The sequence below is a fragment of the Hippopotamus amphibius genome, chromosome 3 (genome assembly GCF_030028045.1).
Source record: "Hippopotamus amphibius kiboko isolate mHipAmp2 chromosome 3, mHipAmp2.hap2, whole genome shotgun sequence".
Lineage (NCBI taxonomy): Eukaryota > Metazoa > Chordata > Mammalia > Artiodactyla > Hippopotamidae > Hippopotamus > Hippopotamus amphibius.
The window spans coordinates 135,969,237-135,995,549 of NC_080188.1; the positions used below are offsets into that span (position 1 = coordinate 135,969,237).

The 26,313-nt window shown below is 42.7% G+C and overlaps 1 protein-coding gene across 3 annotated transcripts in view; it reads left to right on the forward strand.

Annotated features, from left to right (window-relative positions):
• Positions 1–571: 571 nt before the first annotated feature.
• The window catches only part of PBX1 (PBX homeobox 1), a 286,241-nt gene continuing 260,499 nt past the window's right edge, over positions 572–26,313 (forward strand). For 2 of the 3 annotated variants that reach the window (XM_057727436.1, XM_057727438.1), the window contains exons 1-2: positions 572–1,471; positions 4,759–4,832. In XM_057727436.1, coding sequence (XP_057583419.1) covers positions 1,281–1,471; positions 4,759–4,832 — 265 coding nt within the window. In that variant the 5' untranslated portion in view covers positions 572–1,280. The remainder of the gene's footprint in view (positions 1,472–4,758; positions 4,833–26,313) is intronic. The other variant, XM_057727437.1, reaches the window with a different exon arrangement.

Below are 26,313 nucleotides of genomic sequence, written 5' to 3' on the forward strand. Positions count from 1 at the left end.
GTTTCATAACAACTTCGTGCTGACAAACTTTCGCTCTCAACAGTTTCCCTGAGGTCTAGCGATGGAAAAGCATCAAGTTTTAAATGGCCACATTACAGCAAAAGAAAAACCCGGAGAGGGGGAGGGGGGGCGACCCACACCGTCCGTGTTCTTTCGTGTTATTCTTATACATCTGCATTTAAGTGGAGCCACATTTTTCTCAAGGACAGAACCCAAGTAAGTAAGGCAGGCAGGAAAAGTGGGAACTGACTAATCAAGCTGGCGCTCCGGTATCGTTGCACCTTTAAGGACTGGAGACTTGGTATTAGCTCGGCCTCCTTCCCGGCCCACCTCTGAACTCTGATTGACAGGGCGCCGGGCGAGGAGGAGCCGAAGGAGGCCGAGGAGGAGGTGCAGGGAGGACGCGAGGGGGAGGAGGGCCCGTCTTTTCTCCGGTGGCCAATCACGGAAGGGGGGCGGGGCTCCGGGTGCCCTCCTCCCTCCTTCCCTCCCCCGCCGCCCGGCTTCCCCGCCCCCTCCTCCCTTTCCTCTGCCCCCTCCCCTCTCCTCCTTCTCGTCCGCCTCCTCCTTCTCCTCCTCCTCCTCTCAGGCTGTGGTTTTTCTGTATATGTTTCTGGAGTCCTGAGCCTGAGCTAAACAAAAGCAGGAGGCTGACGGGGCTGCTGGAGTTTGCAGAGACACGGAGGAGGAGAGAGCCTGTGCTCTGCCTCGCCGCCGCGGCTGGGGGAGATCTGGCTTTTGCAACAGCCCACCCCCTTTGAGATCACTCTGGCCCGGAGTGGGGGTGGGGGGCAGCGGGGGGTGGGGGGGAAAGTTTGCATTGCAATCCCCCTGCCTTCCTCTCCTTTCTCCCGATCAATGCATATTTGCAAAAGGATTAAGCCACAGATTTAAGCGCCGGGAGCCCATTTCTGCCTTGCAAAGGAGACCGGACTGAAAAGCCAAAAGCCAGCTCTGATTTCTTTTCGTCAAGTAGGAAGGTGGTTTATTTTTCTTGCTTTTTGGAGTCAACACCCTTCCCCACCAGCCCTTATCCCCACCCTCACCCCGCAACCCCTTCACGCCCCCCTCCCCCTCCCCACTCCCCATCCTCCCACCATCCTCTGAAGAGGCAAAGGGATTTTTTTTTTTTTTTTCTTTTGGTCTTCTTTTTTCCCCCTTCCCTGTTTATCCTGAAAAGGATTTGAAGACAGCTTGAAGGATAAAAAGCCTTGGTGCTTCCCAGGAGCCGAGCCGAGGAGCAGAAGAGGAAGAGCCGGGGGCTGCCGTTGCCTTTGGAGATGGACGAGCAGCCCAGGCTGATGCATTCCCATGCTGGGGTCGGGATGGCCGGACACCCCGGCCTGTCCCAGCACTTGCAGGATGGGGCCGGAGGGACCGAGGGGGAGGGCGGGAGGAAGCAGGACATTGGAGACATTTTACAGCAAATTATGACCATCACAGACCAGAGTTTGGATGAGGCGCAGGCCAGGTGAGATGGAGGCTTTTCTTTTCCTTTCTTGGGGTTTTTTGTTTTTCTCCCTCTCGCTGGGGGAAACAATGGGAACCGAATCACCACAGCGCTTTCTTTTTAGATGTTATTTCTTTGCTTATTTTGACGAGCAACTATATGGCGGAGGAGTAACATTTGAAGGAGGGTTGTTATGGAAAGTGTAGTCTCCCTGCCGTGATGTGGCTGTGTGTATATATATTTTCAAACATATGTATATATATTGTGTGTGTGTGAGAGAGAGTGTGTGTGAATATAGAGGTCCTCGTATATATCCACACAAATACTCAGGCACGCTGAAAATACTGCCAACTGATCCAAAAGCGGCCCTCGGCACTTTTTACTGCTTTAAAAAAGTATCAGAGAGAGCAGAATTGTCAAGTTTTGAACAGCATTGCATGCCTTCTTGTTGAGGGACTACGTCACATTACAAAATAAAATGTCCCGTGAACACTTTTTTTGCAAATTTAGTTGACCCCTTCTCTGAATCAGAGACTTTGGATTTTCTTTCTGGACGTACTCCTCCAAAATTAATTTTTATCTTTTCCCCCTTCTTTCCCTATTTAAAAAAAAAAGAAAGAAAAGGAGAAAAAAAGAAAAAAGAAAGCAGGGTAATTCTTTGTCAGTAGTTGTCAGCTATCCAGAAAATATTTTGCATTCATTAAATTCTGTTTCAAAAAAAGCTGGCGTAAAGAAAGAAGAGATACTTTTGCTTTTAAACATATTTGGTAGGTTTAAGAGGCTCAGATATGTAGTGTAACTTTATTGCCTCTTATTTTGAGTCGGTTTACTAACCTTCTGTGGCACAGAATGTATGGTCCTTTAAAAAGGGGTGGGGGGAGAAAATCAAGCATGCTCTTTTTCCCATGCCTCTATCGGGACCGCTTAGATGCTACTAAAATAGAAATGAAGGCAAGTGTATATTTTATGTATTTCAATCTTATAGGACAGGATGATCTTCATTAAGGAAGCATAATAAAGAAGCTGTGTAGCTTCTCAACTTAATCCACTTCCAGGTATATAATTCTCCACTCTAGGATTTTATAGTAAATTCTTTTCAAAATAAAACATAAACTAAATGGCAACCCACCAACTGTTTGCCCCAGGCTGATCTCAAAAGGAAGAATTTAAAAAATCTAATGACCACGTATGTCTTTACAATTACCCAGCTTTGTTAAATCTCAGAAGTAGTTGGTTTTTTAAATCATATATACACAATTCCTCTACCTCACAAGACTTAGTTATATGGAGAAGACATCATTATATGTACTTTTGTTTAAGGGAAATAGGGATTTGAGTTTAGCAAATGAAAAGAAGCAGTTAAAAGCATGGGTGTTCTGAATTACACTCATTTTAGCTGTAAGCACATGCAACTTGTAAACTCAAAAGTCCTGTGGTTTATGGGTGCTTGAAAACTTGGGAAGGTTCAAAGACTGGAACTGTGCTAAAATTTTTTTTTTTAATGGGGAAAGTTTTCAGAAATTAATCGGTGCCCTTTCTGAATTTTATTACCCAGAGAAAAGCTAATAGGTAGGGTAAGTGGAAGATTTCCCACTGGCAATCTCTTTGAATTGGAAGAGATTTCTCCATTACATTGTTCCAGAAAAATAAACTCAGACATACCAATAAACTGCTTTAATAACAAATTTGTGCAGCCGAAGGGGCGGGTAAGACTGGAGACTCACCACTTTTCTGATGTTTAGTCCGGCTGCTTTTTGTACAACTGAGGTCAGCCATGGCTTGGCGGGTTCCCCCCTTTTAATGGCCTAGATGTTAAGAGAGATCAGACACAATTTTGGGATAGGGACATTTTCTGTTCTCTCTCTATAACCCCACTGACATGCTGTGGCAAGGCAATATTTCTGTAAAGCTGTGTGGAATTTTTTTTTGTTACTTGTTTTTGCATTTGGGCCTTTATATAAGAATACAATTAATGAAAACTCAAAAGGCCCAGAGAGGAGTCTTTGATACATTGAAGTCTTTTTCACCTTTTTTCTCATCCCACATGAGAACTGAATCACCACTAAGCTTTTTTTTTTTTTTTTTTTGGTTAAACAATGTAACTGAGTAAATACTTTGACCAGGTTTTTTCTTTCCCTAGTCACATCTTCATACTGTACATTTATTATTTACATAGGGAACCATTCGTATTTTAGACACAATGTGTATGTTTATTTTGATACTTTTGAATTTTGAGCTTATGACTCCTCTGCTGTACAGTATATAGTGCATGCTTCATGGTTTCCGTTTGTGAGGATGTGTCTATTTTTTAACTTTGAAAGGGATTTAAAAAGAACTGCATGTGTCTTGAGTGCCAGAGCTTCCCATTTATCTTCATACATTCATGTTAGTTAGTCAACAGAATTCCCTTAACTAATAGCTGATATGATCAGTATTTTGTTTCCAAAACAATATCCTTCTGCAAAGTGCTTCCAGAGTAAAATAAAGGGAAAGGTATTGTTTTGGTCCTCAAGTGCATTCTGAATATAAACACACAGAAGAACCAGGTAAATCACTAATGTAAAAGGCAGAATTGTATTTATTTTTTCCCCAATGAGTGCAAGGTCCTAATTGTAAATAATTGAATTTCAGCACCTGCAAATAAGCAGTGTGTGCACAAGCGACATAATGTGAACACAGAGAAATGAATTTATTCCCCATATGGGTATGTTTGCCCCCTGGCAATGCATTTCCATACTCTTTAACTTGGGGACTGAAATTTTATAAATTGACAGTTCTACTTAGAAGACCTTTCAAGCATCTTGTGTTTATGAGAATACAGGGGCATCTGCGGAATGAATTCGAACACATGGAGGAATTAAATTTGAAAACACACACACGGACCGAGAAGCAGACAGCTCCTAGGCTCTGGTGATTGCATAGATCATACAAAACTGTTATCCCGTACTTTTGACTCTGCCGTGTATTCATTGCCCTGGATGGGATTATTGGTTTAAGACCTCCACTTGGATTAAACCACTTATTAAAAAAAAAAAAAAAACCCAAAACCCAAACTCTTCTTAAATGGGCATAATTGAGGTTAGTTCTTTTCTGTAGTTAAATCCCTACTCTCTCCCTGCTAATTAGTATTATTTCTTTTTCTATGGCGGGACTCTGTATATTAAGTTATAAAGCAGCTGAAGCATGCCAGAGAGTTATGCTTGCTCTATAATTTTGGCTAAATGTTCAGATTTTCGTCCCCCTGTGCATTATCAGCAGCTTGATCTCGAGTTCACCTAAGCTATTCTGTTGTTGTTTCTTTCTTGCAGAAAACATGCTTTAAACTGCCACAGAATGAAGCCTGCCTTGTTTAATGTGTTGTGTGAAATCAAAGAAAAAACAGGTAGGAATGAGATTCCAACATTTAAGCATTTTCTTTGGCCAATTGACCACTTAACCGGCAATCAGGAACCCATTATTTAAATATTAAAATTTCAGAATGGAAGTACTGTCAAGATGGATCGCATATTCCAATAGGAAGTCTGAGTAGCCCTGCTTCCTGTGAAAGAAAGCACCAAGTTTCTTTGACAGTTATTACCAGGCATTACTGGTTTATTTGCCTTAACTCTCTTCCCAGCCTCTTTGAAACTGAGGCTGAAATAGAGGTTATGAAGAGAAATTTAGAGAATGATGTGCCTTTGGGGGAAAAATATGAAAGTAAAAGTCCGTTTCCTGAAGGAATATATTTTGGTCCATTTTTAAAACGCTTAATTTTTTTGGAGTTGGGCATAGGGGTGCTAAGGTGTTTAAAGTTTCCTTTCCTTTTTTTTCTTATAATTACACAAAGCAGCAAACTAGAGGTTCTCGACAGAGTGTTGTCAAATACCTTTGTGGAACGTGTCACACAACATCAGGTTATTGGTATTTGAGTGCCCTGTGATTTTATAGCTGGGAGAATCGCCGGGTTTAGGAGAATAGCATGCTACGAGATCACTCATTCTGTTGTTTTTCTACTTTCTAGACCTCATATCATGGACTAACACACTTATAACACATCCCAGGAGGGCATTTAAATTTTAAAGCAACAATTAAAAAATAGCAGTCATCAATCAGAGGTGTTCTTAAACAACAGATGCTCTGGGAAGGACATTTAGCAACATCCTCTTGTTTGTTTATTTTAATCCTTAATTTTCCAAAGTGGGTGAATCTCTCCCTTGTAAAAAGAAAGAGTTGAGAAGGCAATCTGAAACCAGGGCATAAAGATGAGGAACGAGGGGTGGTTATGTAAAGCGGGAGCTTCTGCTGGCCTCTGGCTTGCTCGCTCGCTGTAGAGCAGTGCAAAGTACCTGACATCCTATTTATTTATTTATTTTTTACAACAAGGAGTGTAACAGTCGATAATTCATATCTAAACCATATAAGCAAGGGCATGACATGAATGAAAGGGACAATAAATATGATGGCATGCCTGGTTGATATACATTGATAGTTACACATAAAAAAAGGAAGGGGGGGAGGATGAGGGCACACAGGGTGGCTTTCTTTTTGAGTGCTCTCTCTGTTTCTCTTTTAAAAAAATAAATAGTTTCAAGATGTGACCGTTGATCGAATATGTAATTACTCAGGTCTTGAAATGTATGGAAAATTAGTAAGCAGCTCCTTTGTTGGATATTATTTGTGTTGTGCATGACATGCCAGACAAAGCACCTGAGCAGTGATGTTCAGATCTTTTTAAGTCTTCTGGGTTGCCTCGCCAAAGCCTAACCTTATTGCAAAGTTGTGAATTGCATGATTTTAGCTGTGAGACGCCTTTTAAGAAATGTATGGATGGTGCAACAAATATCAAAAGGGCTTTTTCAGTTTGTCACAATTTTTTTTTTTTTCTGTTAGCTCGGATCAGGAAACCTAAGGATGTATATATTTCTTTCTCCTCTTTCATTTTTTTTCTTCCGTCTCATTTTCTTTTTCTCTGATGCTTATTTACTTGGAATATTTGGTTGGTTGAAATTTGTTGCTAATTAGGTATGTGCTCTTGCTGATCTTGTTTCATAAAACGTAGAATCAAGCTACAAAGTCATATTTGATAATCTAGGCCAAAGAGACTATATTTAAGACACTTTATCAGACTTTTACTGAAAGGAAGCCCATCAGGGCACTGAAATGTATATTGTGGCCAACATGTTTAATTCTAGCCTTCTAATTAAAGCCTGCTGAGGCAGTAGATCAAAGTGGATGGGTGTGACTAGAGATCTGGTTCTGTTGTGGGTTCAAGAGTTTTGCTCCTTACACGAATATTGCCTAAACTGTGGTGATGGGAAGCAGTTGTATCGGTCAAAATAATACTCTAAAGGTATAATTTATTGTTGGATTATGTATTTTGTTTTTAAAATTTTTCTGTTATGGAATGACATTAATGTTTGGAGATTTTTAAAAATCTAAATTGAGGTTTTATGTGTTGTCTCTCAAATAATATATTTAAAAAATAGTTTGTTGAGTACTATAAATGAAAAATGATAAGAATCACTAGCCCCATATTAAGAGGGAAATACACACACACACAGACACACACACACACAGACACAGAGTTTTGGATTAAGAGGGCACCCATGGGTGAAAGTAAAAAAAAATAATAAATAAAAAGAGAAAAAAGAAAAAGAAAGAAAGGCCTTTCTCCTCATTCCTCAACTTGTGTATTGGAAGGATTAAGGGGAAGGAGGAAACCTCTCCTGGAATGTTGAGTGTTGTGGGTTATAGGTGGGAGACAACTGTGGTGTGCTGAAAAGAACTCTGATTCTAAAGCACGGATTACTCACCCAAGATCGGCCTCACCCTCATTCTAGGATCCCACAAATCTTCCATGCGGTTGGTGTGTCCGAGACGCACGGTGTCTGTAAAGTTGTAGGAGCTCTTTTTTTTCCCCTCTTGATACAAAGCTAGTGAAAAGATCACTTGGATGAGCAGTTCACGTACATTTCTTCATTGTTTTGGGACTTTTCCTATTGTTGCTTTCAAGCCCCTCACATTGAGTATTTTTGAGTTTCCGTCTCAGGCATTGTGGAGGTTACTTGATTTAGGGTGGGCTCTGTTTGTTTGTTTGTATTCCCACTGGGAACTCACTCAGTGGGCTCACCTAGATCTTTGCGAGGAAGGCAGGACCCTGAGAGGAGCCTGGTGACTGCATTCCTTGGCTGCTTTGGCTTTTTTGATTTTGTTAAGGACTTTTGTTGGAAAACTCAGAAATTAGTAGGGAAACTAGCTAAGATTGTCTTACCAACCTTTTGGAACTTTAAAGAAACACACATGCATAACACCCAAAGTAGGCAGCACCGTCTAGATTACAGTTGATTGATAGGTATTTAGTCAGAAATTACGGTGGGGATATTCAGGAAAAAAAAAAAAGAGCCCAAGTGTCTTCTTGTTGAGAATGTAGGTAAGTTTTTATTTTTAATACCTTTTGCTTTTTAAAATAAACGCTAAGAACAAGAATGCCTGCAAAATACTCAGGCAGCAGATCTCAAACCACAGCAAGAAAACCCTGTCAAGACCACCAGCAAGTGTATTTCAGAAGTGGCTTTATCTGCTTGCTCCTTCTGGGAACATGGAGATTTCATAGACAGTTTTGGACCATTTAATATCTCATTTTCTTTTGTTTCTTGAGAACCATTCCTTGTCTTCTGACATATTAGCAATAGGCTGGGTTTTGCATATGTGTAGAGGTGGTGGTAGTGGGGTTGATGAGATGGAAGGGAAGGAGGAAAAAAATTCAAACATACTGCATTTCTTAAAAAGACCTTACCTATATTTTAAAACGTTTCTTGATTTTTTAAAAATTTCTGTGTCAAAAATCATGCAGGTTTAAAAATGAGGAAAACACACAAAAATATTAGGTGCCATTTACTAAGGAGACTATTTATAGATAGTAATGAATAGCTGTAATTGTTGGGAATAGTTTTTAATTTTAGAACATAATAGCTATATATGGCACTTTTCAGCCCATTTTCCTCTGTGCCTTATCTGTACTGAAGTTAAATCAAATCGCTGAAGGAGGTTAAAAATTATTTTTTGCTTTCTTCACACCCTTTTGTTCTGTCTCTTTTCTTTTTTCTCTGTGTTCAATTAACACCCCCATCACAGACTGTAGTTTTTTTTTTTCCTTAAGTCTGCTACTGTATTTCACCTTTTTTCACCCTCCCTTATTATTCTCGCCTGCCACTTCTTTTTAGTATAGCAATTACATTATGGGATTTCTACTCCTCATCTTTTAGAGCATTAAAGAACAATTTGTGTGTGTGTACACGCATGGGTGTACATTTGTGAGTGTGTGTGTTTGTATATGTAGGTGGAGGGGATACTGTGGAAGGAAGCTGTGTATTTCAGGGAAGTAATTCTGATGGGATTAAGCCTTGAGCAGAAAACAGGAGTGAAATAACTTCAGACAATTTAGAGCTGCTTCTGATCAGATTCCTTTTGGGGTTGACGTGGCAAGAGTGACTTTTCGTAGAAGTTCATCTCTAGCAGGCAAATGCAGAAACTTTTCTTGCTGTTGAGAGAATTCACATATTTGATCTTTTTCGTCTTTTCTTCCTCTTCTTTGTGTGTGTGTGTGTTTGTATGTGTGTGTGTGTATGTGTGTGTGTGTAAGGGGCAGAGAGAGAGAAAGGGGGCAAATGAAGGGGAGTTACTTGATTCAGTTTTACTTGAACTGCCGTTTCAGGCACAGTGGTATGTTAGGCCGAAGTCAGGTGATTAGACCCTATACTATTTATTATAATCTGGATAGAAGCGATAGACCTACGATAATACGACTCAGTGGAAGACACAATGTGAACTTATGAGCAGCGTCCCTTCTCTCCAGTTGATTTGGGCTCATCCACTTTTAGAAGGACATTTGGACCAATTCTGGCACCTGAGAGGTAGGGAGGAGGGTGCAGAGAACAGCTTGGTCAGACCTACCAGAGTGAGGTCTTTGGAAATTTGGTGTCATTTGTTCTAACAATAGGATGTCTATGAGGATGGGGAGTGAGAAAGATTTAAGTGAAACTGAGGAAGCTGGAAGAGGATTTCTGAGTGGGGAAACGCAGGGGAAACTTGTGACCTAGGCCCTGTGGGGTGTGGGCAGCTGGGAGGAGTGAGGGTGTGGGTCCCCAGGTGGGTGGCAGGCTGCACTCTGGGTGGAGACAGGCATTGCCTGCTGGCGGATCTAGCGCCCTGCTGGTGCCAGGCCTCTTTCACACGCCTTTGCTTCTCCATTCTGCTGACGTCCATAAACTTTTGGTTGCTGTTGGCGAAATTACAACATTTACCCCCAAACAAGCAAACAATCCAAAACGCAGATATTGAAGATATTTAAATAAGACAGTGTTTTAATTTTAATTTAAAGCATAACCCTGGCTTCTCTTGAGACATAGTTTATGTGCATGCCTTAGGAAAACTTAGCCTTAACTTTGATTTCAAACCTTTGTGAGATGGATGCTCTTATGGTTGGAACTTGCTGTAGTGATTCTAAGCATACTTTTTTACCTTTTCATTAAAAAATTTACCCAAAACGACTGAGGCAGTGTCCTAGGTGCAGCTGCTAAAGACAGCTCCTACTCATTTTCATATGCCCCGAGGAGCACCCCGTCCATGTGCATGGCCATTTTAGCCTGGGTTAGAGGAATATAATAATTCTGGCTCCACTCCTGCCCCGTACCTGAGATGGTATGGTGAGGTTTAAGGAAGGCAGTAATTGACAAATAAAATAAACAGAGAATGAATGAGTTGTTTGCAAAGTGCTTTGGGCTCCCTGGGGAATATAGATAAGAGATGCTGTATTTTCTGTAGAAAATTATCTCAAGACTCATATTCTATTCCATTTCATGGTTTGTCGTTGTGATAACTCTTTCTACACATATGTAATTAAGTAGTCAGGTAGTCGGTATGTCTCATCATGAGAGTTCTCTGGTTGAATCGTTTGCCTCATCTGCATCTTAGCAATATCGCTTCTCAGAACTTGGCAGAATGATTTCCAGAATTTAAAAAAAAAAAAAGAGTGTGGGTATAGACTGTCATAGGATTATGAAACCTATCTTCCTTCATGGCAGAATAAGGTCAGTAGTGACTTCCCGGAAGGTCTTCTTCCTTCTGACAGCTCTGTTTCAATCTCTCAATTATTGGTGGAAATCAAGATTGCAATGGGTGGAAAAATTCATCCTTTTTGGTTTAGGTCATGGTTTCCACTGTATCTCCCATTGACACTCCGTTATTAAGTGGAAACTGGAGTGGGTCCCTCATACCTGTGTTAGTTCTGGACCTAGCACTAAGTAGTTATAAGGTGACAGGCAGATAGCTTAAATACTTTTAGGAGAAACTATAATAGTAGTGGTTAAAGATTTGGCCTCTGAAGCTGGACAGCCTGAGTTTGTATTCTGGATCTGTTTTTCAGCTGTGTGATGTAACTAAATTTACTAAACTTCTCTGTGCCTCATTTTTTCACCTATAAAATAAAGATAATAATGGTACCTATTTTAGAGGGTTGTTGTGAGGATTAAATGAGGTAATACATGTAGATTACAGTGCCTGGCATAGAGTAAACAGTCCATGACTGTTCACTCTTATTATTTCTGGCTGTGTTTTCTTATATGAAAAAGAGAGGCTTGCACCAGATGGTCCCTAAAGACCAAGCCAATTCCAAGACTCTGTGATTCTATGCTGAAAAAAGAAAAATAGTGCTGAATTTAAGATTTGTTTTCCTATGTTTCTCTTGCCATTCTCTTAAAGTGAGAATGAGTTCTATCTAGCCAAAAGGCTGGCCGAGGTTCGAAGACGAGGGGAAAAAAAGAATGGATGAGAGCAAAGACAAAGGTTTTTTATTAACTACAAACTGGACACCAACCACCGAAAAGTTAGAATGGCGTTTTTAGTGATGGCGTTTTATTAGCATTAGCAACTGGAGATATTATGAAATCCTAGTTAAAAATATCTTCCCTTTGAAAACACATAGGTCCATCCATTCAAACTCACAAAGTTTCAAAGTAGGAAGAGTAATAAAGTGAGTTTAGGGCAGCCTGACCTCTTCCTGCCTTCCTTATATGTCCCTCCTTTAGGGAAAAATGTTATGTCATAATAACAACAATGATGCTAATAGATTTATTCCTTTTTATTTATTCTTTGCTTATAGCTTTTGGGGGATATATTTCATATACCATGCAATTCATCCATTTAAAGCATACAGTTCAGTGGTTTTCGTACATTCACAAAATTGTGCAACCACTGCCACAATCTAAATTGAGAATATTTTTATCAATGCCCCTCCCCCCCCAAAAGCCCTGTACTCATTACCAGCCAGTTCATATTTCTCCCTTTGCCAAGCCTCTGCTAATCAGTAATCTCTGTCTGCATGGTTTACCTCCTCTGGACATTTCACATAAATGGAATCATATAATATATGGTTTATTACTGGCTTCTCTCACATAGCATACTGTTTTCAAGGTCCACTCTGCTGTAGCATGTACCAATACTTCATTCCTTTTTAGAGCCAAGTAATACTCCACTGTATGGATATACCACATTTTGTTTATCCATTAATCGGTTGATGGACATTTACATTGTTTTCCTATGTTGCTGCTCTGAACATTTGCATAAAAGTTTTATGTGAATGTGTTTTTATTTCTCTGCATATATACCTAGGAGTGGAATGCTGGATCGTACGGTTACTCTATGCTTAGCATTTTGGATAACTGCCAAAGTGTTTTCCAGAGTAGCTGTAGTAGGTGTATTCTAAGTTTTATTGTAAATGACACTCAATTTGGTCTTCAGCGCTTTCAGCATTCTGTTTTTTCAGCCTTTTTCTTTCATTCACTGATCATTCGTCTCCATATTTAGGGGTTTACTGTATTTTTTGTCTTCTTTGATCAGTACCTACTCTAAAAAAATATATATTTTGGTCCATTTATTTGACTTAAAGTGTGCATGATCAGGATTTATGTGAAACCTCTCTCAGAGCTATTTGCATTTTAGAGAGAAAAAAAGTAAGTCAAAGGAATGAATCTCTACTGCTGGAATTTCAGGTGTCAGGTTCCCAGAGAAGACCTTTGCCAAAAAGATCAGTTTTTTTTTTTTTTTAAACATATCAAATTTTATTTTATTTTATTTATTTTATTTTATTTATTTATTTAGTTTATTTATTGGCTGCATTGGGTCTTCGTTGCTGCACATGGGCTTTCTCTAGTTGCTGCAAGTGGGGGCTACTCTTCATTGTGGTGTGCGGGCTTGTAGTGGCTTCTCTTGTTGTGGAGCACGGGCCCTAGGCACGTGGGCTTCAATAGTTGTGGCACATGGGCTCAGTAGTTGTGGCTCACGGGCTCTAGAGCACAGGCTCAATAGTTGTGGCGCACGGGCTTAGTTGCTCCGTGGCATGTGGAATCTTCCCAGGGCAGGGCTCGAACCTGTGTCCCCTGCATTGGCAGGCAGATTCTTTACCACTGCGCCACCTAGGAAGTCCAAAAGATCAGTTTTTTTGAACAGCAGTCTAGTATGATAGAGAGAGCGTGGTCTCTGAGTCAAACCAATCTGGATTCAAATCCTCACTTGTTGTGTCACATTAGTAAGTTGATTTAACAGAGCTTCAATTTCCTCACTATACAGTAAATAAAATGTAGGCTTGCTTGAAGGACTAAACAAGACAATACTATAAAAGCACATAGTTCCATGAGTGTGCTCAATAAATGGCAAATACTGTTATTTTTCTGAAAGCACACAGCTCACTGTCTACCACTGGTCTTATTAATTTGACCCTGTCTATTCAGGTTGGGTTTTTTACCAGCTGTGGCCAGGAGTTTTAGAGGCTCACTGAGATGCTTCCTGACCCTGCTTTTAAATGCTTTAAATGGTTTTCTATATGAGAGGGGAAAAAAGTCTGGGGCAAAGCTCATCAGAAGTTACCCCAACACTCCTGGGCCTCCTTTCTTCAATCCTAGAGTTCTAGGGAGAGAGTCCCATAGAACAGTGCTGTGCAATGAACACATATGTCATTTGAAATTTAATGTTTTAAAATTTTCTAGTACCCATTGGGGAAAAAAGTTACAAGAAACAGGTGAAATTAATTTTAATAACACATTTTATTTAAATCTGAATATATCTGAAATATTTCAACATGTGGTCAACATAAAAATTATTAATGAGATATTTTACACTTTTTTTTGTACTAAGGCTTTGAAATCAGTTGTGTATTTTACATCTACGGCACATCTTCCAATCGGACTAGCCAGGCTTCAAGTGCCTGAGAGCCACGTGGGCTAGTGTCCTCCGTATTGGACAGCATGGCCATAGCATGGTTGTCTGGGCATATATCTTTGTTTTGTACTTTTTTTGGCATAATTTTCACACTCAGGATGGTGTCCGGTTGTTCCCTACTCAAACTTGATCTGGTAGTTCTGCAGCAGTTGAAATTGTTCCGATGGATAACCATGTTCCAGAACAAAGCATATCCACGGCATCTCTTTCTGGCAGGGAATATCCCACTGCTGGCAGCCAGGATAAGGTGGTGCCCCTTTACCTCCTTCTGTTTTGTTACTTCTTTCTTTCCCTAACTCCGTGTTTTATGATTTGATTCCTTATCCATAACAAAATCTGACATGTTCCCTAAAATAGAATGGGTGGTGGAAATAGCCACCTTGTTTTGTACAGCAAGAATACAATGGGACAAGTACAGAGAATTCTGTGTTTGCTGGACCCTGAGTCAAGAGTTCTAAGGCCTAACACTGCCTGCCTGCCTCCAAGTTACTGTGTTATTGAAGAATGCCATTTAACCTCTTGGTCTCAGGTTTCTACATCCATGGAATGGGCCACTCTAGAGAGCCACTAATCTGACCCCACATTTCTCGGATCATGAGCTCCAACGCAGTCCCTGCCAAGGCCTGGATACATAGCACAGAAAGCAGGTGGAGCATTTATGAAAGAAAATTCTTTTTTCATTGTTATGGCACTTCTAATTTATCCTCTGACTCCTATCTTTTCTAGACAGTCATGTAAAACTGGTTATGGTGGTGTTAAAGCTACCTCCATCAATCAAGTTGAGTTGGAGAAGGCAAACTGGGAGGAAAAAAAATTAGTGATTTGTTTTTTTTAATTGAAGCATTCAGCATCACATTTACAAGGCCAACTGGAGGCCAGTCCCAGTTTAATCCACCTTGTTGACTCGGTGACTGAATGCAAATAATGTTTCTTTTGCATCCTATCTATTTGTAGCTATTGGATTCTGGACTGAAAATTGCTTTTGGAAAATACAAAGATAAATGGTTGCAGGCTTAGAAGTGTGGGATACCTTTGCCGAGTTCATATGGTGCAGCCCAGGAAGTCAGGAAAGTTAGGTTTGATTTTCACCATAGACTTGTGGACAGTTGCTTGTTCAGCGTGCCTCAACTGAAACGCTAAAATAATGCCTGATTCTCACCTACCTGCCAGTGGGGCTTCTAGAAACAAAGTGAGGGTGTTTAGAAAGATGTTTGACTTTCCTTAAGAGAGTGTGGTTCAGTCAGTGTGAGAAGAAAGTTCCATCTGTTTGTCCTGCTTTGAGACAGGGTTGAATCTGCCAGTAGGTCAAAGGAATACATTTACCTAGTGGCCTGTGCTGGTAGGGCTGAGAGAAAGCTGTCCGTCAGTCATTTTTCTGAGGGCTTTAGGTAATTGAAGCCCAGGCGTGTCACTGTAAGAGAATCCTCTTTATAATTACCATTGTTAATGGAACTGAAAGTTTGCATTTATCGTTTGTCCCTAACAAAGAAAGCCTCTCAGGGACGCTGATGATGAGTCGGGTCTACATCCATGCGGAAAGGCTCTCTGAGGATACGAGGGTGTAGACGGTAATTCCTCTCTACAGAATTTGCATGCAGAGGCTCTAGGGCCGTGCACCCTGCTTACATTAACAAACATTTAAAAACAAAGCGCGGGCAACACATGCTCAGCTTTCCTTTGTGTGGCCTTCTTACTAGGGTGCCTGTAATCCCTAACCCCTTGCGAGAGAGATGCGTGGGTGGGTGTGGGTGGCTGGTGATGTTGTGCGCGGCACGGAGGATAAAGGCCGGAGCAGAAGTAACCAGATCGTGTGAGGAATACATTAAAGCAGCTTCGTCCTGAGGCCAGTCCAAGGGGAGAGGAAGAAATAACAAAAACCCCAAGAGATGAGAGAGCCTGTTTGCTTAGATCAGGTGGGAAAGAGAAATCGGAGTCGTCGGGAAGGAGTTTAAGGGAATGCATTACAAAATAAAACTTTGGGAACTTAAGAAAATGCTAAGAAACCGTGGAGGAGCCGGGTAGCGAGCCACATGGCCTTGTGCTAAGACGAGAGGCCGCTTTCAGACAGGATCGTAAAGCTCGGAGCTGAGCCTGGGTAGACAGGCGCCCAGGTCTTGCCTCAGCACCCCGCACAATTAGCCTTTCAGGAGGGGACTTGCGGGAGGGGGCGGGAGTGTTGGGGGGTGGCGCGAAGCCTCAAAAGCTGCTGATCTGATGGGCTAATGCTGATGCCAGGGCATAGGGATGCTGGGCAGCCCCCGCCGGCCCCCCGGTCCCCACGGGCCCGGGGGGCCTCCCCTGCGCGCCTCCCCTGCGCCTCGCGGGGCTGTGCGCCCTGGCGGGGAGCCGCCGCCCCGCGCAGAGCCGACCTCGAGCCCCCGGATCCCCGGCGCAGAGAGTCCCCGGCGTGGGGCTTGGTTGTGCCTTCACCGATCCCCTCCTCTTTGGCGCCCCAGGCTCCCTCCCTCCCCAGCCACCTCCTCTCCCAGGCTGCCCTCACTCTCATCCACGAGAGGGAGATAGAAGACCCCCGCCCCCCAGGGGGAAAGACTCGCCGGAGGGAGTCATCCTTTCTTTATTAAACACCTCTCAGTCTGGGCTTGAACCCTCACAGCCACAGCAAGGGTCCGGGGGGGGGGGGGGTCTGTCCCCAGGGAGCCAGGCGCGGGGTCTGTGCAGCATTTTCGGTATGCAGAGTGGCCGTGCAGTGCAGACACCGGTGGTGGTGGTTTTGCATACAGAAGTGAAATTCAGAAGGCAGCGTGTAAACACGTGGGTGAGTGTGTGCGGGTGCCCGCGCTCACACGCACACATCTTAATTTGCAGCTCTTCGCTTAGATGCCTCAGTGTTGTTTCTTCTCTCTTCAATAAATAGGCGAGTTGATGCTTTACGGTATTGAAATGAATCAAATAACATAATCTGAAGTTATTGCAGAAACCCTCCCATCTTCTCTCTCTCAGCTCTTACAGGGAGCACATCAGCTTCCCCTGGGGAGATTTTTAACCCAAAGAACCTTGATGTACTTTAAACAGCACTGACATTTGTTTTCCTTAAGCTTGGTCTGATTTCTTTAGCGCTTGAAGAAGGTTGGGGGCCTTCCCACAGACCTAGTTTCTTATATGGTGGCTTGTGTTGTCTCGGAGGAAGGCCTGAAGGGGCCTGGAGCTGCCTTCTTTCTGCGGGAGTCTTCTGCAAGGAAAGAATTGATGTCGGGTAATTTGCCCCCGGCCCACCCCTACACACATATTGCCTCCCCTCCCCCACCTAGCCGACTGGAGCCAAGGCAGGAAGGCGCTGTCATCATGCTCAGGCCTTAAGCCATATTCCTTGATTTTTCTTCTTAGAAAGTCACACTAGGAAAGATGTGCTTGGTGTGTAATTATTATTCTTAAATGGCTTCTTGTGCTTTCCCATTGCTCTGTTACAGCCTCCCAGGGCCCCCACCAGGCCCTCTAATAGACCCTGGGGAAACTTCCTATTGAGTGAATGTGGGGGAGTGAGAAGTCAGAAAGGTGGCATTCCGCATTACTTCAAAAACCTATGAAATAATTCTCTCTATAAACTTCCACCAACCCAGTCTCTGACCCACCAGCTGAAGAGCGTGAGGCCCGTTATCAATTGCACAGGATGAGTTTCTCATCCCATTAACTCTGGGGGAGAGGATGGAAGGGTTATGATGTAGGCTGAGAGTTCACGGGTTCCTTCTGACTGTTACAGATGTTACAGCTAAAATGTAAGAGTAGCAATCCTGATACCAGCGATGGGGATAATAAAGCAGGAAAATCATTGATTTGGACACTGCCAGCTCCTACTCATTTACCATACTGACTTTTCCCTTTTTAGGTGTTTCAGGCTGGGATATCTGGGTCACTGCAACTGTGGATTAACTTCCTAGAGGCTTCCCTGAAGGAGAGCATCTCCCTAGTGGCTTCCATTTGGGCTTTACTATGCAAAGATTGGTTGGCTTGTAAAGATCCCACTAGAATATGTCTTCTCCTCATTTATGTTGACTTGTGTCACCTCCTGAATGTTGGCTTTCGTAGGTGAGGGTCATGAAAGCGTCATTGTTTTTCAGTAAGTTTAACCAGGTATCTTTGAGCACCATCTCATTTCTGGAGGTGTTGGGCAAAACTCTTATGTCCCACAGGTTAAAAAAGTAGTTAAAAATGAATTCCTGTCCTGTTTGGGTTTAGTTTTTCAACACAAGTTAGACATTTCATTTTAGACCTTCTGGAGGCCATGATGAAATTGCAGAAGTTTATATTCTATTTTAGCCCATTCATTGCTATAGCAAATATTTATGAAACGTTTCCATATGAGGCATGAAAGACACTGAGGAAATGTGCCAGCACAGTGGCCCTTACCCTCAAGGAACCTACAGTCCCATGAGGCACCAGGGTCATGGTCATGATCTTTGTAACATGGGCAGCTGACTTGCCCCCAAAGCCCTGTGCCCAGGACAAGACTGTGTTCCTTAGGGCCAGGAGTGTGTCTGAGAAGGTCATTCTCAACCAAAGTTCTTGAACATGCTGGGTGATGCACATGGGAGGATGCTTTCTTTCTTTCAAAGGGTGCTGATTTTTACTTAGGCAGCCTGAGAAATGTTCTGTGTTTGAGTCCTTGTGTAGCTGCCCTTCTTGCCTTTCCCTAAACCCGGCCTCTGCTTTCCTTTCCTTTCTGCCTCCCCTCTCACTCTCTTTTGTTCCTTTCCTCCCTTCCACTGGGGCCTCCCCCAGACCCCCAAATTGCTATTTGCCCAACTTGTGACCTGAGACCACTTGGCATTTCCCTGGGATGGCTGGAATTTACCGCCTGCCGAAGAGGCATCTGTGACATTTGCTCACCTGGGCGGCTTAAGCTACAGGGTCCGCGTGGAGGGACTGCTGAGAGGAAGTGTGAAATTTACCTCTGTGCGCCAGGGTTCTCGCCAGCAGGGAGACAAACAAGGATGCTTTCGAGAAGCTAGAATTAATTTTTATCAGGGTATGCATATATAGTTCAGTATATTCATACACACATTTATTATGTATTCAATAAATGCATGTAGACAATTTGTGCATTATCTGTCATTCTCTAGTCATTATTTTAACAAATTAAATTTTCATGGTTAGCTTCATCTTTCACATTCATACCCTCCCCTTGCACAGCTCCCTTCTCTCTTCCTCTCCCTCCCTGCTGGTAGAAGACACTGGGTTAACTTAATGCTCTTTGAGGCCTTGTGCCATTAGACCTCCTGTCTCCTTAAGGTTTATGAGACTCTGGTGATGGCTTTCTCACTGTGGCCCGCCCAGCCAGGCCCAGCCATTCTGCTGGTAAGGAAATAGCTGCTTGTCTCTTTGGATCAAACTGGTCTATGAGCTTGTTCAATCCAGTTACTGGGACAGGCCAGCCCTGGAGGCTTCTCTGGCTCTTGGAACACACAGACGCACAGTCTGTCTGTCCTGGCTGTCAGCCGAGGAAGGGAGGCAGGCAGTGTAGATGGTTAAGCTGTTACTTTATACTCATGTTTACCCTGTCCAAGTGATTTGAAGAGAAGAGTGCTCTGGGCCCCAGGCTGGGAGAAGAGTGATGGTGGGTCATCTTAGCATGAAGCTGAACGGAAAAATGTCAGCGGAAGTGATGCCCCCTCTTCCCTTTGGAGCAGGAAATTCTTCTGTCTGCAGGTAATAAAAGTTAATGCATAGAGCACTTAAAACATGTGGAACTACTATCATTGCCCCAATTTTTCAGATGAGGAAACTGAAAGAGAGTTTCATGAACTTCCCAAAAGTCACACAGCTTATGAGAGGACCCATTGGGATGGATTTGACTCAGGAAGTTGTACTAAACGTAGAAATTTCTACCAAAATATTCATTCCCATTGAGTGACAGCCCTTCAGCTTGTGATTCTTCCCAGAAAATCCCGTGGAATCCTACTCAGTTGTCCAAATAACAAATCATTTGGCTCTGCCCACTTCTGGTCCTGTTTCTCAGGTACACGAACTTCATTATCTCTTGGCAGTGGTGGGCTGTAAAACATAAATAAAAGGAGATAAGTCCAAAATTCTCCTTGGGCCTGTTTCCTGATTTTTGTTAGGCTTCTGCCGACTTGCTTTTTAGAATCTACCTGATATTTTTAGGCAATGAGCATGACTTATTTTCATAGGTGGGCTAAAGCTTGACTTCCCCTCTATTATATATATATATATATATAATATTTTCTAGTTCCTTTTCAGAAGTCTAGGACTCAGGAACTTAAAGCAGGGCACAGGGTCTTGTTCTTGCATGTCCCTCCTAGTCCTGCTGAATTCTGTCACCCCTCCGCTTATGACTGATTGGGAGCTTCCTTGGTGAAACCAGAAAGTCTCATCTGCCCAGCTGCAGAGTCCCTCTTGTCAGAATGGCCCATTGAGCAGCTTCTGTTTTTGATGAATGGGTATTCTCAGCTTAGAGGAGGGGACAGCTCCTTCCCGAGGAGTGGGGTGGCCCAGAGGGCAGCCTGGTTTCAAGGACCTGGGTGGAGATGAAGTCCTGGGGTGGGTCTGGATGGTGATGGTGATGATTATGGTGCATGGCCTGTTATCTTCACGTCATCCCAGGAGGTAGAAGGGAAAAAAAAGAATTCAAGGTATCTTATGTTTAAATGTATTGTTTAGAAAACAGTATAATCCCAGGAAGACCTTAATAAAGAAAATCTTATAAAAGGAAATAAATTCACCTTTAATTATACTGCTCCAGCTCAACATCTATTATAACCACCCCCTGTGTTTATATTTTCTTCCTGCCATTTTCCTTATGGCCGTATGAATTTTCTATTTCTTGGAGATGATTATATTCTCAGGGATGAAAGTCTTTTCTGTTTATCAACAGAACTTGTTATGTGTCTTATTTATTTATTGCTCATCTCATTTCAAAGAGGAATTCAAGCAGTTACCAGAAGGTACAAGCAAAACAAAGAGATTTACTAAAGAAATGAGGAAATTAGAAGAGAAAATTAAGGTAGAAAAATAAAGTGCAAGGGAATGTTAGTGTATAAAATTGCACTCACAAGATCCTTTCTCATTGTGGCCTTCCCAAGCCTTTTGCTAGTAAGGAAATAGCTTCCTGACTCTGGATCAAACTAGTCTTAGGACCTTGTTCAGTCTAGATCCTGTAGGTTGGGTACAGATTTAACTCTGCTTCCTGGTAGCAAAAGCAAAAAGGGAAACAGGATCAGTTTCAAATTCCAAAGCGTTTAGAATTGAAAGTGAATCAGTTGTTGACTACATGCAAAATTTCTCCCATGATTCCTAATAAGTAAGATGCTAAATGATTTGATAGATGTTGCATATAAACAAGATATTATATTTCACATTTTACTGTAGCTCTTTATAAATAGTGTCCCCACAGCACTTGCTAGATTTTATTATAATTATTGGTTGACAAGCTGACTCCCTCATTAGGCTAATGAATTTCTGGAAAACAATGATAAGGAATATATGCCCAGCATATATATAGTAAATACTCAGTTAATATTTTTTGAATTGAAACCGTGTTTTATCTTCTTATCCAAAAAGGAGGAAAATCCATTCACTAACATTTACTGAGAATTGCTACCAAAAAGAGGGATCAAAAGTCCCTGCCTTTAAGGAATTTATGGTCTACTGGCATAGACACATCTTAATAGATACATTGGACTCTAGCTTGATAAGTGCTATGTAATAGAGTGATGAAGCAAATTCCCTAGCAGTCCAGTGGTTAGGACTCTGCACTTTCACTGCTGAGGTCCCGGGTTTGATCCCTGGTTGGGAAACTAAGAGCCCACAAGCCGTGTGGTGAGGCCATATATATATATATACACACACACACACACACACTATAATAGAGGCATTTTATTTTTTTGTGAAATCAGACATAAGATGTCTTAAAATATACTCACAACACATCTAGCTTCTCCTTTTGGAGTTTGGGATTTGGGTCCTTAAGCCAGGAGGGGAGGGAAAAAAACAGGAATGATAAGGGCATCTGAGAGAGGAGGGAGGCTGATGTCTTACAGATTTGTGTTTTCACTTCCATTGTCTTTTAGAGGGGAAGGTCCTTGGTTAACTGACCCAGTCTCACTGACCCCCAGCTCTCTGGGATGAGGGAGTGGGAGGGCCTCAGGGAGGAAGGGAGTGGGGCCCCTCTTTTGGCCTCTTCCTGATTGACCTGGCAGCCTCAGCAGGGAGACACTGGTGCCTTTTCCCACTGCCATCAGTGTGGTGGTCACTACTGCTATTCCTGTAGTGACTTACAGAGAACACTGGATCCTAAGAGCAGGAAGAAGGATTGATCCCTGAGACACACTTGTCAAATAAAGAGTGAAAAGAGCAAATAACTGCCATGTCTGGCTTTTACCCCGTTTTGTTAATTTTTAGTTGTTCCTTATTATACTAATCAGAGAATTTTTACCTTCAAATTTCCCCTTTTCCCCCTTTTCCTTCCTTCCTTTCTTTTCATTTAAAAACATTTACATGGCACTGCCTTCTAAGCTTGGCACAATGAGAAATGCAAGATAGGACCTCGTCTTCAAATTGCTCATCATTGGGAGAAAATGGAGAGGGCTTCAGGGCCTTGATCAGGGCCTCGTGGGTGACCTAAGTGTAGCACAGTCTTTAACACTCGGTACGCTCTCAAAGTTTCCAGAAAGATGATTGCAGTTTTCTCTGAGATTGTATGCGTCTTCCTCTTCCAGATGGTAAATGCTTGGTGCGCCATGCTTTATTCACCTCTGCATACCTAGCTCAGTGCTTGGTACATGTGTGGTGCGCAGTAAATGTTAGCTGAAGAAAAGAGGAGCCACAGATAATTCATCTAAATCTGAATTGAACTTATTTCTATTTTAAGACCACCTATCTTAAGAAATTATTTCCAAAATTACTGCTGTCTTGCTGTGAGCATACAAGTTTCTGAACTAACATTGTGTGTGTGTGTTTCTGCGATGTGTCAAAAAATAAGAAGACAGGATGGAAATCCTTCTTAGATCTGTTGGATCACTCCAGTGAAGTGCTCCAAACCCAGTGCTCAGAGAGAAAGAGGTTTCTGGTTAGACTCAACCTGTTATTGAATGGCTCCTCTAAGTCTGGGTTTTCTGAGCTGTGGTCTCTGCCTTGGGGTTGTGAAGGGTGCTCAGAGTGTTGTGGGGTCGGTGGAGGGGCGGGGAAGAGCATGCAAGAGAGGACACATGAGAACCATGTAAAGAAAAGTGGTAACCAGATTTAGGAAGCTGGCTAGTTGCAACCTTCCAGTGGAACAGGTGACGGTGGGAGGGGCACCTGCTTTAACTAGTCAATGGCTCAGATTCCAGTACCTTCCTTTTATTTCCATCCTCAAATTGTCCTGTCTTTTCCTATCTGCAACGCTTCCTCTTTCCTCCTTTCTCTCTCCTAGAAGTTATGCCAACTTTCTTTCTGCTCCTGCTGACTCTTTGCCCAGTTTTCTTTCCATCAGATCAATTGGAATGCTGGAAAAGGATTCCTCCGTTAAGTAGTAGTAGTAATAATAATAAATAATAATAATAACAATAATAGTAATAAGTACAAACAAACCCAAGAAGTGGAAAGTGAAAATTTTTTGCAATGTGAAAGCAGTTGTGGACCCGGAGGCAGGGCAAGTAATTGAATAAGAGGCCCTCTGGGCACACTCTACGCGTCTTCCCTCACCCCTCCCAGTGTGGACATGTGTAATTTAAACCTGTCCTTGGGGAGGAGGAAGGGAAGCATTGCCCCCACCTTCCTCCCGCCAGCCCCCTCCCTGCATGAAGATTCCTTGTTGGAGTCTGTGATATCTCAAACTGGGCTGTCACTTTTCAGGGTCGCTCCCTGGGGATATCCTTCCCCCATCCCAGTGCAGTTCAAATGTTTCTGAGTGAAGAGCAGCAAAAAGCTCATTTTCCCTACCCACTTCCCTCTTCGTGAGTCCCGTTCCATGTAGGGTTCTGCGTTTGCTTTAGTGGCTTTGCTGTTTAGGCTTGTCTCCTGGGGGAAGTGAGGGTGTTTGTCTTAGACCAGGAATCTCACTGTGGCCTTTGAGGATCAGTACATTTAAAAAAAATGTCCTGAAGCTTTCCTTTGAGCTTGAAGGCCATTAGAATCAGTTTTTTTTTGTCTGGGTCTCTTCTTGGGCTGTCCCACTCTCCTCCTCAGCAGTAGCCCTCTCTGTTTAAGGCCCTTCTCAGTTGCCAAGACCCTCACCCTAAGTTTTGGGCATCTTGGCAGCTAATAACAATGGATGTCCAGCTGAGAAACTTCGCATTTTGGCTTGTCAACTTTTCTCTTTACATCTTATACTCATGTGTAGTTTTTTTCTTGAATAAGGACCCCTTTCCTTTGTGTTATTAATGAACAAAGTAACTTTCAATTTATAGTCTCACCCTTTTCTGTACCATCCCTTGAATAAGTAGTGCTTATAGACATTCATTCATTCATTCATTCAAATATCCTATAGATGGTGTCTTCCTGCGGTACTGAAGTAAAAGAGAGAGAAAGTAATCTGGAAACCTGACAGTACAGCTGTGATGTCCACAGAGAAGATATGTGCTGTACTCATTCCGCTGGACGTTAGAGCACTTTTTAGTCTGTTGAAAGAACTGTAAATATAGATGATCACTCTCATAATCATATTGGCAAATCTACACGTCAAACCAAATAGGACAACGCACCCAGCATCCACTGCTTATGTTTAGCGGTTTATCCTGGTGGAGTTATTGCTCTAATGTATGCAGAGAAATAGGAATAAGAAGAGCAAAGGGGGTTATTTGCAGAAGATACATGTGCATCTATGTCATTGCTGGCCTGGAGGAAATTGCTCATGGGTGAAGATGCTATAGTTACCTCTGTTGCAAGAACAAGCATCAAACACAGCACTAGGCACGTGATGAATGTTCTGTAAATGTACATTTTTTTCCCCTTTTCATTTCCAAAGTGAAACAGAAACATGCAAGCCCATTTGGAGCAGCTCTGTGATACGGGGGAACAGATTCTGGCCTGTTCAACTGATGAGTAGGTGGGTAGTGAGGGGCCTGCCACTTGGGCCATCTTCTCACCTGTAAGGTGGGCACTGTTACACTCACCCTCCTGGTCTTGTCCTCCTCCAGGGAGGTTATGAATCTCCAGTGAGATCTGGGTGTACAATGCATTGTAAATTATAGATTACAATCCAACTTGAAGGTTTTTTTCCTCTAACCTATCCTGTCACCACTGCTGAGAAAATTGAAGCGAGAGAGAGAACTCACAGACTGGCAGGCATGTGGAAGGCTGATTTAGAACATGGCATAGATTTAGAAATCTTGTTGAACATAGAATTGGTAGGGCATGCAGTGAATTTGGAGCTTGAGATCCCGAGAGAGTTGAACAGAGAGGTGTGATTGAGAGTTTGATGAAGGCATGTTGAGACCGTTATCCACAGAGGGAACTTGAAGATAGAGGTGAGCTGCCCCAGAGAGAACAGCAGCGGCAGTCCACCAGGATTTTGTATGGAGAATGAAACTTGGATGTCGACCGCACAAACCCTCACACCTCACACGTAAGGATGAAGCACAGGATGATGTACACAAAGGAGATGGCAAGTGTGGTTTGATGTTTATGTGTGTGCCTCCTTCATGTTCCCTGGTTTCACGCACCAGGCCGTAGGATGCTACAACTACTGCTGTATCTTCAGGTAAGGGGTACCAGTGCCTTTCAGTTTGTGTGGATGAGTTCCTGAAAAGTGTGTGGGTCCAGTTTTGATAACTGTGTCCTTTGAGTCCACTCCTTAGCTTCACGGAAACAGTGTGTGTGATGGAAAGAACCCTGGATGGGGGTATGACAGACAGCAGGGGTCTTGGCTGCCTAAGTGAAGGGATTCTATTTGAACCATTAAGAGGTCTCTTCCAGGGCTAGGCTTGTAGCACTCTTTTCGTAGGGTGAAGAGCTCTTTTTGTAATGTGACTGCTCACATCACATAATCTTTTATCTGCCTATTTTTCTTGTTAATTGCCGATCTGTGTGTGTCCGATTTTCTTGAGCAAGGACGTCAAACACACTTCTTCGAAGTGTGGAGTTTATCTTCCTATGCGTAGGAGTGGAAAATGAGAGGTTTTCAATACATGGATTCCCTTACGAACTCCAGTTTCTCAGAAGCTTGATGAATGGTCATCTCGTTGTTCAGTCTATCTGCCTGTCTTTTTTTTTAAAAAATAATTTTTATTGGAGTATAGTTGATTTACAATGTTGTGTTAGCCAGGTGTACAGCAAAGTGAATCAGTTATACATATATATATATATACACTCTTTTTTATCCATCTGCCTCTCTTCACCAGTTTGCGTGTGTGTGTGTGTGAAGTTGTGCCCATTGCAGCCATTGGGCATTTCTGCTTCAAGAAACAGCCTCCATACACCACCCTAGGGGGTGTTCCCAGGAAAGGTAGAGAGAGAAGTGCCAGATGTTGTAGCCACCGCCCCTCCACCCCCCCCCCCCCCCCCCCCGCCTCCACCCCCCCCAACCACCTCCCACTGCTTTCTAGCCCTGGAAGTGTGAATCTCCCACCCAGTCACTTAAGCCCACTTTTTATATGTAGAATGCGAGGGGAAAGAGCCCTGGGGATACAGGGAGGCCTGGTCCCCTCTCATCTCTC